At 47.1% G+C, this 12,206-nt stretch overlaps 1 protein-coding gene across 13 annotated transcripts in view; it reads left to right on the forward strand.

The window, feature by feature from the left end:
- PTPRT (protein tyrosine phosphatase receptor type T) overlaps positions 1 to 12,206 on the forward strand; it is a 767,160-nt gene that overhangs the window by 746,899 nt on the left and 8,055 nt on the right. For all 13 annotated transcript variants that reach the window (XM_064167548.1, XM_064167549.1, XM_064167557.1 and 10 more), the window contains 5 exons: positions 1,897 to 2,070; positions 3,530 to 3,661; positions 8,999 to 9,124; positions 10,616 to 10,779; positions 11,725 to 11,860. In XM_064167548.1, the coding sequence (XP_064023618.1) occupies positions 1,897 to 2,070; positions 3,530 to 3,661; positions 8,999 to 9,124; positions 10,616 to 10,779; positions 11,725 to 11,860 (732 nt within the window). The remainder of the gene's footprint in view (positions 1 to 1,896; positions 2,071 to 3,529; positions 3,662 to 8,998; positions 9,125 to 10,615; positions 10,780 to 11,724; positions 11,861 to 12,206) is intronic.

Below are 12,206 nucleotides of genomic sequence, written 5' to 3' on the forward strand. Positions count from 1 at the left end.
TATTTTGTCATGATACGAGATGAGATTTGTCGCCTCTCTGCTTGTTCTTTTGAGCTGCCAGGGGCTGGCAACTCCTGTGGGAGGAAAATGCTCCAGTGTGCTTTGCATAAGAAGTTCATTCCCTGTCTAGTTGTAGAATCTATTTTTGCAGGAATTTGGCTGAGAGCATTCTTCAGCCTTAATTGTCTGGATTTAATGCAAAAGGTGCTCTCTGTTGCTGCAATCCTTATGAACCAGTTGATCTAACTACAGATCTGGTGGTGCAGTTTAGGTCCTGATGGCCCTCTGGTAAGGCTGGATGTGTTGCTGATGCACTGCATTGTCTCTGAACATGCTAAAGCTCATTCTGAAGGCTTTTTGTAATCTGAATAAGTATGAAATTCATAAGAGAGAGGAAGGGCATAAAGTCACCTGCCTAATTATCTGCACTGTGAGAGATCTGAGATTCCATGTTGCTTCCCCAGCCATGTTGCTGCCTACCTGCTTTCTGTCTGGAGACAAAAGGGCTTTTATGCAGAAGCTGCATAATTTACAACAGCTGTATTATTTGGGATTTTATACTTTGACACTTTCCATTATCTCAGATTGTTTTGACACTCCTCTTTCCTCCAATCATAACCTCTCTGTGACAGAAGTCAAGCTCTTGGTAAGAAATGTTGGCCTCTAAATATTTTGTCTTCCTCTGCTGAGGAGTTCAGAGAACACAGAACAAGTGACAGTAAAGTGACATCAGATAGCCACTCATCTGCCACCACTTAAGTGGCAGCATTGTGTTCACTTTGATTTGCTGGTTTTGATCCCTGCTGGCCAGCTTGGACTGGTTTGGCAGGAGGCCTCCACAATGGATGGCACAAAAGGAAATTAGATTTAAAGAAACACAGTTTGTCAAGCTGTGAGGAAGGCAGATAACAGCAAAAGACTGACAGCAAGACCCCAGAGATAAGGTATGACTATGTAAGTGAAGCGTCCTGTGTGTCACTCTGAAAGGGAAGTAGCAGTTCAAATAATACATGAATAAGTAGACTTTCCTGTTAAAAAACACCAGCTAAACAAACATTTTCTCTTTGGTTTCTATATGTATCTTTAAGATAAATCAATAGTTGGAGTGAGGAATCACCAGAAAATTTTAACCCAGCCTGACCTGCGGGATGAGCTGGGTCAGTACTCAGAGTACTTCTGCACAGGATCCACCTGAAGAGGGAGAAGAATGTGTGCTCCCACCCTAGGGATCGTAGAAACACGAGGAGGGTTCACTCCATGAGCAGGTCAAAGTTGCAGCTTGAACCTGTGTCAGCTGTTTGTAACCTCTAGAAAAGAACAGAAATGTTATCTAGCTGCTGTGGGCTTTCAGAGCTGAAAATGTTTGCAAGGTGTGCAATGCCCTCAGGTTTTTGCTGCAGCTTACTGTTTTTAGAAGAACACCTCGAGGTGGTGTGTAGAACACAAGGTGTTGTACCAGCAGCAAGCTCCTCAGCGCTCCCTTTGTGCTCTCTGGAATCACAGAGCCTTAGAGGTTGGAAGGGACTTCCAGAAATCAAGTCCAACCTCCCTGCTAGGGAACATTGTCCCACTCAAGTCCCCCAGTCATCCTCGTGGCTCTCTGCCGGACTCCTTCCAGCAGGTACCTGTCTCTGTTGAACTGGGCAATTCAAAGTTTGACACAGTGTTCCAGGTGTGGTCTCACCAGGGCAGAGTAGAGGGACAGAAGAACCTCCCTAGACCTGTGGGAGGCAGTTTTCTGATGCACCCCAGGATGCCATTGGCTCTCCTGGCTACGAGGGCACAAGAGGTCTGAGAGGTCTGCTAGCTTAAGCACCTTTATGATAAGTGTGTTGTGCAGATGGCATCTGTCTTGGAAGCCAGTTCAGAGCCAGCCTGCTCCTCTCTTTCTCCCAGACTCTGAACATCGTGACGCCGCGCGTGAGGCCAGAGGACTGCAGCATCGGCCTTCTGCCGCGGAACCACGACAAGAACCGCTGCATGGACGTGCTGCCCCTGGACCGCTGCCTGCCCTTCCTCATCTCTGTGGATGGCGAGTCAAGTAACTACATCAATGCTGCACTCATGGATGTAAGCAGCACTGATCCTAGTCCACGTGCAGTTGATTCATTCTCAGGGTACTTTTCTGGGAGTAGGGGGATTCAGAGAGAATACTTTTGTTTACCTGCAGCTTCTGGGGTTGACATCTCCAAACTGGGCAAAGGCCCACAGGAGTCTGTCATTTATGCTGTGGTTAACACATTGCTCTTGTCATTCTGCCTCACACTGATGGAAAACTTGTGACAAGTTCATGAGACAGAGGGCATCACAGAATATATGTATGTGTCTTTGATTGGAACGCACCTTCAAGTCCAACCTTTGACCCAGCACTGGAGGGTCAACACGAAACCATGATCCTAGGGGCCAGGTCCACATGCTGCTTTAACACCCCTAGGGATGGTGATTCCACCAGTGCCCTGGACAGGCTATTCCAGTGTTTGAGAACCCTTTAAGTGAAGATGTATTTCCTAGTATCCAGCCTATACCTTGTCTGTGACAGCTTCTATCCTAGCAGGGCATGTGGACAAAGAAGTGGTGGGATGAGTCTTCCTAGAGATCATTTGCTGTATAAATTGGAAGAGAAATGTTTACCAGAAGCTGCAAGGTCAGCTCTTTGGGAAGAATAGTTTGCTGTGTGGAGTGAGTGATTTATTGAAACAGAAGATTTGAGAATATGGGGAGTGCAGGGATCAGAAGTGCAAAATAGTTCAAGGCTGAAGGACACAAGTTCAGCTGATGTGAATCTGTCTTGAAGGCATTCTCCCTTCCTCTGTTTATAAGCTAGAATCTCCCAGCACAGGTCATTTGTATAGAGTGAATTATGTTGATGTTTTCTTTTTTTGCTGTGGTGCTTTACTGCCTTTGGACAGAAATGTCTTTAAAGCCACTAATTACTGCAGTTGGAGTATGCTTAAATGTGATCCAGGGTGAAATGTCCTCATCTTTTCCCTAGCAATGTTGGGTTTGGTTATCTTCAATCTCGTCGGAACATTGCCCAACAAGCTCCTAAAGGATGGCTGGGATCCAACTGTGCCATCTCTATTGTACTACATCACCAGGGAGCAATAGAGAGGGTGGGGAGGAGCTAATTCCTTCTGTAGCTCTTCCAGTCCATCGAAGAAAAAGGAAGGAGATCATTTGCTTCCAGCTGTTTTCCTTCCAATTATGAATATGACTGATAGCAGCAGTAGTAGCGGTAGTAGTAATAGTGGAATTAGTATTATTTGCTGAGTCTCAAAATATAAATAATTGATTTGGGTAATCTCTGCTCTTGTGACACTTCTTTAATGAAATGACTTCATTGGGAGCAAAAGAATCCCATTATGAGGCATTCATTCACTGCAGAGTGATAACAAGGAGCAGGCTATGTGATTTGGATAATCTGGTTAAATGGCTCAGATTGCCTAGCCACAGCCTCCTGGGTATAATATTCCTTTGAATAAAAGTTGATTGAATTTTTTTTATAACTTAATCTTACTCTTTTTGTTAGAGCCACAAGCAACCTGCTGCCTTTATTGTAACCCAGCACCCTTTGCCCAACACCGTAGCAGACTTCTGGAGGCTGGTGTTTGATTATAACTGCTCCTCTGTGGTGATGCTAAACGAAATGGATGCAGCACAGGTAAGTGGTTGCTCACGGGTTCCATCCTGTAATTTTCTTCTCAAATTCAGGTGCTTTTAAGAGTGTTTCTCCTACCATGTTCTTTTACCACTCTCTTCCCATCACAATAAATAAATGGAGAGGAGCTGGAAAGTAACAGGTTAATTTTGGAGCATATAGTGAAGAATAAATTCATAGACGTGGCTCTTTCTGAGGTAGCTAATTGTTACTGCAATTAATAGGGAGATCACAGAATGGTAGGGGTTGGAGAGAATCTCTGGACATCATCTAGCCCAATCCCCCTGCCAAATCAGGTCTGCCTAGGGCAGACCACACAGCAATGTGTCCAGGGTAGGTTTTGAAACTCTCCATAGGAGAAAAAAACATCTCTGGGCAGCCTGTTCCAGGGCTCCAGTACCCTCACAGCAAAAACGTTTTTCCACACATTGAGGTGGAACTTCTTGTGTTCCAGTTTGTGCCCATTGATCTTCACCCTATCACTGGGCATCAGAGATCTAAATACAGTGTGAACAAGGTAAAAAAGGAGGAAATTCTTCACGATGAGAGTGGTGAAATACTGGAGTAGGTGGAGTTTCCATTGCTGGAGACATTCAAGGTCAGACTTGTACGGGCCCTGAGGAGAATCATAGAATCAACCCATTTAGAAGATACCTCCAAGCTCGTCCAGTCCAACCTAGCACCCAGCCCTAGACAAACCAGACCATGGCACTAAGTGGCCCAGCCAGGCTTGTCTTGAAGACTTCCAGGGATGGCAACTCCACCACCTCCCTGGGCAGCCCATTCCAATGCCAATCACTTTCTCTGTCAAGAACTTCCTCCTAACATCCAGCCTAGACCTCCCCTGGCATGACTTGAAGACTGTGTCTTGTTTTGTTGCTGGTTACACGGCAGAAGAGACCAGCCCCACGTGGCTACAGCCTCCATTCAGGTAGTTGTAGACAGCAATGAGATCTGCCCTCAGCCTCCTCTTCTCCAGGCTGCACACCCCCAGCTCCCTCAGCCTAGTAACCTGATCTACTTGGCTATGTCCCATCCTACCACAGGGAGATTGGACAAGATGACCTTCAGTGGTCCCTTCCAACCCAATGCACTCTATGGATTTATAGTTCTATGATTCCAAGATTTGTGGGCCTAAATCTTCCTCCTAAACCCATTTTCTTCCTTCTCATATTTCTGTCTGTCATTGATTCAGACAAGTATTCCCACAGCCCCAGTGTGCTTCATGCTTGCCTTTGGACATGTCCAGAAGAATAAAAGCAAGGCAGATGCTGAAATCACTCAAAGGATCTTTTTCCTGCAATTTCCAGTGCAGTTCTGTATCCTGAGGAGCGTGGTTGTCACAGTTGCTGGAGGAGCACATTAGGCTCTGTGTGTTTTAATTCCTTCCCATGTCATCTGTGAGTTGCTTTCTTGGCTACTAACCATACCATGATTTTCAGGAACTGAGCTTGTTGAGGAGGAGCTGCTGCAGTTCTCCCTCTACCAGCATTTGCAGCCACCTTGCTGCTGAGTGGCAGAAGATAAGAGCTTTCAAAAAGGCCTAATCATGCAATTTGTGTCAAGAGTACATTTGGCATGGCTAATTCACCCATTACAGCACTTGTTAAACAAGAGGAGAGCAGCCCTCAAGTAGTTGGTACTTCACAGATTAATTTTTCATTTGTCTCGCCTCTGTCTTCCCAATCTTACCTCTCTTGAAGGCAGTGAGATTGTTGGTCTCTTTTGTTGATGGCAGTGGGGATGTCAATCACCCTGTTCATTGAGGGGATCTCCCTTCAGGGTGAAGGCTTTGGGACTGCACTTCCAGAAACAGTAAGAGCTCTGCTCAGAAGTCACCTGTCCTGGTGACCCGCAGAGTCTCAGCACTGCACAAGGAGCTCCCTGCATTTTTTGCCTCATGTCCTGTTCACCCTGCCTGGTTCTGCACCTTGGCATGGAATCCAGAGGCCAATGTCATCACTCCCCTCTTATCCTGACAATTTAAAGGAAAAAAATGCTTGTTTTGGAAGCAACACACTTCCTCACACCCCATTCTTGGAAAGCACAAACCTGTCAGTCTCAGCCAGTGATATTCTTGGGACTCTCTTTCTGCACAAGACTTTACCTGCTTCATTGTTTTTCCTAGCAACACTTGCTTTTGATGGTCTGGGCTGTAGGCACAGAAGAGGAGACCTGGCAATGCATAAAGTCACTGTGATGGTTACCTAGCTTGAGTCTGCAGGCAATGTCAAAATCACTCAGCCTTGGAAGTTAAAGATGATTTTAAAGATTGTATCTTAGGAGCTCTCAAAGCAAGATGTAAAAGGTTGATATCATGGAATCATTTAGCTTGGAAAAGAACCTTGAGATTATCAGGTCCAACCTAACGCTACCAAGTCCACTACTAAACCGTGTCCCTCAGCACCACATCTACATAGCTGCTTTTCAATCCCTTCAAGGATGGGAGGGACAGTGGTGAGGGATCCTTATCACTGCCCTGGAACAGACTGTTCAGAATTCACTTGAGAATCCTTTCAGTGAAGAAATTTCTCCTAATGTTCAGCCTCAACCTTCCCTGGTACATCATCAGGCTGTTTCTCCTTGTCTTATAACTTGTTCCATGGGAGAAGAGACTTATGACCACCTGGCTCTGGCCTTTCAAGGAGCTGTAGAGAGCTAGGAGGTTGCCCCTCAGTGTTCTTGTCTCCAGATGGAGCAACCCTAGATCCCACAGCTGCTCCTCCTCACAAGCCCTGCGTTCTAGACACTTCACCAGCTTTGTTGCCCTTCTTTGGACACTCTCCACCACTTCAATGTCTTTCTTTGTAGTGAGGGGTCCAAAATTGAACCCAGTTCTCAAGGTGTAGCCTCACTAGTGCCAAGGGGGACAATCATGTGGTGGTTAGAGAACACATCAGATAGTTTCAGGCACTCTTTATACGTATAGGTTTGGGTAGGTAACTCTTCATAGTGCTGCTTAATCAAAAGCAGGTTTTCAGTACTGAGGAAAGGTTTGATCTCCTTTGCAATGCACCATGAAGTTGTTTCCTAAAGCACCTGCTCACCTCACATCTCTTTACCTATTGGACAGTTGCTTTGAGAGGAGATCTGCAGGCTGCTTGAAAGTCTGAATGACGAGTAAAAGCAACCTTCAAAGAAGGACTTGCTTCTGTGGTCATGGCTGGCATGCTTAATCTTGAAAAGCCAACAAGGGCAAAGATGTGTGAGATGGAGTGAATATCCCACCCAATTTCCATCCCAGATGATCAAAGGAATAACAGGAATACAGAATTAATGCAGTAGCATGCAGACACTTGGTGTTATTACTGGCAGTGACTGAGCTTGAAAAGCTTGAGATCAAGTTCAAATGAGCATCTGGGGGGTTCAAAACTCCTAAAAAATTACATCTGAAAATGGGAAGGGAAAAAAACCCAACCCAGAGAGAAATACAATCTCAGCAGAAACTGCTAATGAGATCTCATGCAAAATATTTTCTCCCCATGATCTGTTTCCAGATGGATTTGAAATATTTAGATTGTAATTTGTGGGGATATATTTTTTTTTTTCCTGTGCTTTCAGTAATATCAACAGAGTGGGGAAAAAAAAAGGCTTTAACTTGCTTCACACGCTCCAGAGATTTGGTTGTGGTTCATCCTGAAATTGGAGCTGCTCTCATTGCTCTCAGAGCAAACTGATTTCCCCCCCCCACTCACCTCAGTGGTAGAGTCAGAAAGCTAAAAGTTGCATCTTAAAAGAGGAAAAAAAAAGAAACCAACACAACACTCCCCCCACCAAAACAAAAAACAACCAACACCCCCCAACAAAACAAACCAGCCCAAACCCCAAAACAAATAACAAACACACACACCCCCTACCCAGAAATTCCACTTTGCTTGAATGAGAATTGTTTTTCTTGGTGCATTTGGTGCATTCACTCTTTGCTCATTAACATCAAACCACTCTGGTTCCTGTTTAGTTTACCTACAGACACACCTACAGCAATGAGCTCTTGTGGCTGGAAAGGGCAATGATCTCCTTGGGTGCATTGAGAAAAATGACCAAGCAGGCTGAGGGAGATTCTCTTTCCCCTCTGCTCAGCCTTAGTGAAGCCACGTCCACAGTACTGTGGCCAGTTCTAGGGTTCCCAGTTCAAGAGAGACAGAGAACCACTGGAGAGAGTCCTGCAGAGGCTACAAAGATGCTGAGGGGCCTGGAGCAGCTCTGTGAGGAGCAAAGGCTGAAAGCTCTGAGGCTGAGAGCCTGAGAAGAGCAGCCTGAGAGGGGATCTGATCAATGCTCAGCAATAGCTAAAGAGTAGGGGGCAAAAGAGTGGGCCCAGACCCCTTTCAGTGGTGCCCAGTGACAGGAAAAGGGCAATGGGCATAAACTGGAACCCAGAAAGTTCCATTTAAACATGAGGAAAAACTTTGATGTGAGGGTGCAGGAGCCCTGGAGCAGGCTGCTCAGAGAGGTTATAGAGCCATCTTCTCTAGAGAGATTCCAATTATAGAGCCATCTTCTCTAGAGAGATTCAAAAACCCACTTGGAGTCTGTGATCCTGGAGAGCTGCTGTGGGTGCCCCTGCTTTAGCAGGAATTTGGGGTGGTGTGACCCATAGAGGTGGACGAGGAGCTCAACATGAGCCAGCAGTGTGCACTTGCAGCCCAGAGGGCCAACCGGATCCTGAGCTGCATCAGGAGAAGTATGGCCAGCAGGTCGAAGGAGATGATTCTTCCCCTCTGCTCCACTCTGCTGAGACCCCACCTGGAGTACTGCAGCCAGTTCTGGAGCTCATATTACAAGAAGAATGTGGAGATGCTGGAGCATGTCCAGATCAGGGCCATGAGGATGCTCAGAGGGCTGCAGCAGCTCTGCTGTGAGCACAGACTGAAAGAGTTGGGGCTGTGCAGGCTGGAGCAGAGGAGGCTCCCAGGGGACCTTACTGTGGCCTTCCAGTATCTGAAGAGGGCCTGCAAAAAAGCTGGGGACGGACTCTTTAGGCTACAAGGGAATGACAGGAGTGGGGGGAATGGAGCAAAGCTGGAGGTGGGGAGAGTCAGGCTGGAGGTGAGGAGGAAGTTGTTGAGCGTGAGAGTGGTGAGAGGCTGGAATGGGTTGCCGAGGGAGGTGGTTGAGGTCCCATGGCTGGAGGTGTTTAAGGCCAGGTTGGATGAGGCTGTGGGCAGCCTGCTCTAGGGTAGGGTGTCCCTGGGCATGGCAGGGGGGTTGGCACTGGCTGATCCTTGTGCTCCCTTCCAACCCGAACTGATTGAGCTTCTTATAAATTTGAAAGGAGAGTGAACATGTTTCCTTGTTAATAGTTAAGATGCTTCCTGATTCTTTTGGTGTTTTCTCCAGCTCTGCATGCAGTACTGGCCAGAGAAGACATCCTGTTGCTATGGCCCAATTCAAGTGGAGTTTGTTTCAGCAGACATCGATGAAGATATCATCAACCGGATATTCCGGATCTGCAACATGGCCAGGGTAAGATCAGAGAAGTGCCAGATTCCCATTTTTATCTTCAAAAATAGATTTTGGCACCAGGAAGAGGCAGAACCAAGACTTGTGGTTTAGAGATTCTGAATCTGTCACCTAGGAACAAAAATTCACTGCAAAAAATTCAGTAGCTGCTTCCTTTAATTAACATTTAATTGCATCAGAGTATATTGGTAAGAGACTCTTGGCTGAAAGTGGATGATACGAGCTGAGAATCTGTATTTAAATGGGAAGCATTTTTCTGTGTGTATTTGAGAAGAATTAATCACTTAGTAGCCAATATAAAACCATCAGCATCACAGGAAATAAACTGGGATAGTGTCAGCAGCCCTCCATCTGTCAGCTACTATATGGTGTCTCTGAAGACAGATGCAGCATTTACTGGCTGGACTGGGATTCCCACTTGTCACTATTTCTTGTATAAATAAGCAACTGCCATTTCAATAAGCAGCTCTTTCTCTGTGTCTCTCAGCCCCAGGAGTTGAAATGATAGAAACAAAGTTTATCTGCACGCTGGACCCTGGCAGCGCAGCTCCAGGGCTGCAGGAAAGGGGGTTTGTAGAGGATTTTTCTCTCGTTAGTCATTCCCCAGATTGATTATGTCTCTTCTTTTTGCTCCTCTTTCACTTTTTTCTAATCAGAAATGGAAACAGGCTCCACAAATTACATTTCCATGCTGCTTAACACATCAGCCTCTGATTGCGCTCTCGGAGCCTGTGCGGCAACTCAGTCGCAACGCTGCAGAGTGAACCTTGTGGGCCAGCTGCACAAATCAATAACTCAGATCTTCACCTTCCTGCATGCAGGCCAGCTGCCTCTGGACAGGAACAGCCCTCAAGTCCTGCAGCTAGCAAGACTAAGGCTCTGAGACTCAGGCTGAAGCTGGCTCATCAATGCCTTATTGGCAGGGTGGGTGGGGTGGACTCGCAGCCTTCTGCTCCCCTCTATGGTCCACACTGATGGCTGCTGCTAAACTCTTTCTGAGGATCTTTTCCTGCCATGATCCCTAGATATGATTTTTTGGGGAAGGACTTCTTTGCCTCTGTGTCTTAGGCACAACTAATCTCCAGCATAGGTATCCAGGAAAGGCACATTTGATCTGTTTGTATAGTTTCATAGAATCATAGAGTGTCAGGGGCTGGAAGGGTCCTCCAAAGTTCATCTAGTCCAACCTCCCTGCCAGAGCAGGATCACCTATACCAGATCACACAGTTTGATGAGATTTTACTGGAAACAAAACACAGGAGCCTACATGCTACTTTTTTGCCTGACTCTATAATATTTGAGGTCATTGTTTTTATCTTGGTTGCCCAAAAGTCATTGTTTCCTCACTGTATCATATGTCCAAGTGAAGGATGTTAACACTGACCTCAGATCCCAAGGGAAGATGCCATGTAGCCAGTGTCCCCTGCTTGACCCTCTCTCTCTCTGCCCCCTGCCCTGTCCCGTTTGGCATCTTGCAAACCGCCTTTGTTTCAGCCTCAGGACGGGTATCGCATAGTTCAGCACCTGCAGTACATCGGCTGGCCAGCGTACCGGGACACTCCTCCTTCCAAACGCTCCCTCCTGAAGGTGGTGAGAAGGTTGGAGAAGTGGCAGGAGCAGTACGACGGGAGAGACGGACGGACTGTGGTCCACTGCCTGTAAGTAGGACTGGAAAATGTCTGCAGCCTCACAAAGTGCTGCCTGAAGAGCACTGATTATGGATATGGAAATCTGATGGTTTGCCAGGCTTTGGCCGGGGAAAATGAAGTTAAATTACATTTGTAAGTTAAGCATTGTGCTGCATTAGAGCATCCTGGCCCAGAAATTTTACTGATTGCACTGAGGAGTAGCTGGCAACGCTCTGCTGCGTTCTGTTGTGCAGGCAGGTGTCCTGACTGGAGCCCAGGCACAACCAGTGCAGCACTGCCACATGTCCAGCTCTGACCACAGAGCTGCTCTGAGCCCCAGGGCAGTGAGAAGCAGCGCTGCAGTCCCTAGGGCTTCCTTGCCCATCACTGTCAGGGACCATCTTAGCCCTTCCATCCTGTGTCCTATGCTGCAGGCCTCCACTTTCAGAAATGCTTAAGAGTCTTCAACCTGCCATAAAATCATAAACTGGTTTGGGTTGAAACAGACCTTTAAATGTCATCTAGTCCAACCCTTCTGCTGTCAGCAGGGACATCTGCAACTAGAGCAGGTTGCTCAGAGACCCAGACAGCCTGACCTGGAATGGTTCTGGGGATGGGGCATCTGCCACATGGGCCAGTCTCACCACCCTCAGTACAAAAAACTCCTTTCTCTCTAGCCCAAATCTCCCTCTTGTAGTTTCAAAACATCCCCCCTTGTCCTGTCCCAACAGGCCCTGGTCAAAAGCTGGACCCTATCTTGCCAATCAGCTGCTTTAAGCACAGAAGGGCCACCAGAAGGTCTCCCCGGAGCCTGCTCTCCTCTAGGCTGTCCAACCCCAACTCTTTCAGCCTTTCCTCATGGGACAGTCTTTACACTACAGACCTTCCTCTGCATGCATGGCATGGGAGGTACGAGCAAGGCTTTCCTCCCATCCCTCTGCCCAAGTGCAAACCTGTTGCCTCTTCTGTACCCAGGAACGGTGGTGGCCGCAGCGGCACCTTCTGTGCCATCTGCAGCGTATGCGAAATGATTCAGCAGCAAAACATCATTGATGTGTTCCACATAGTGAAAACCTTACGGAATAACAAATCCAACATGGTGGAGTCGCTGGTAAGGATTTGTCTCTTCATTTACCCTACTCAGCAAATGCAGGGGGGCTCCAGGAGGGGCAGTAAAATGGTATGGCATGGCCCAGTGTGAGTCAAAGTGAGTCGCAACATGACACCCTCAAAACTAAAGTGGTTTTAGCATCTGCAGCAAATCTTCCACACCCTCTTCTCTCCTTGAACAGAATGGGGACAGTAGCAGGGTGAAGGACACTGTCTGCCACGCCCAACTACCTCCAGGAGGTTCAGACCCAAATGGTTGTGGGGAAGGGGGTGGGGTTTGTCCTCCTGTGCATGTGTCCAGCCTGGTGTTGGGATTTGCCTTCCCATGCATGTGTCCAGCTTGGTGC

This window comes from Pogoniulus pusillus, chromosome 29 (genome assembly GCF_015220805.1).
Source record: "Pogoniulus pusillus isolate bPogPus1 chromosome 29, bPogPus1.pri, whole genome shotgun sequence".
NCBI classification, from domain to species: Eukaryota; Metazoa; Chordata; class Aves; order Piciformes; family Lybiidae; genus Pogoniulus; species Pogoniulus pusillus.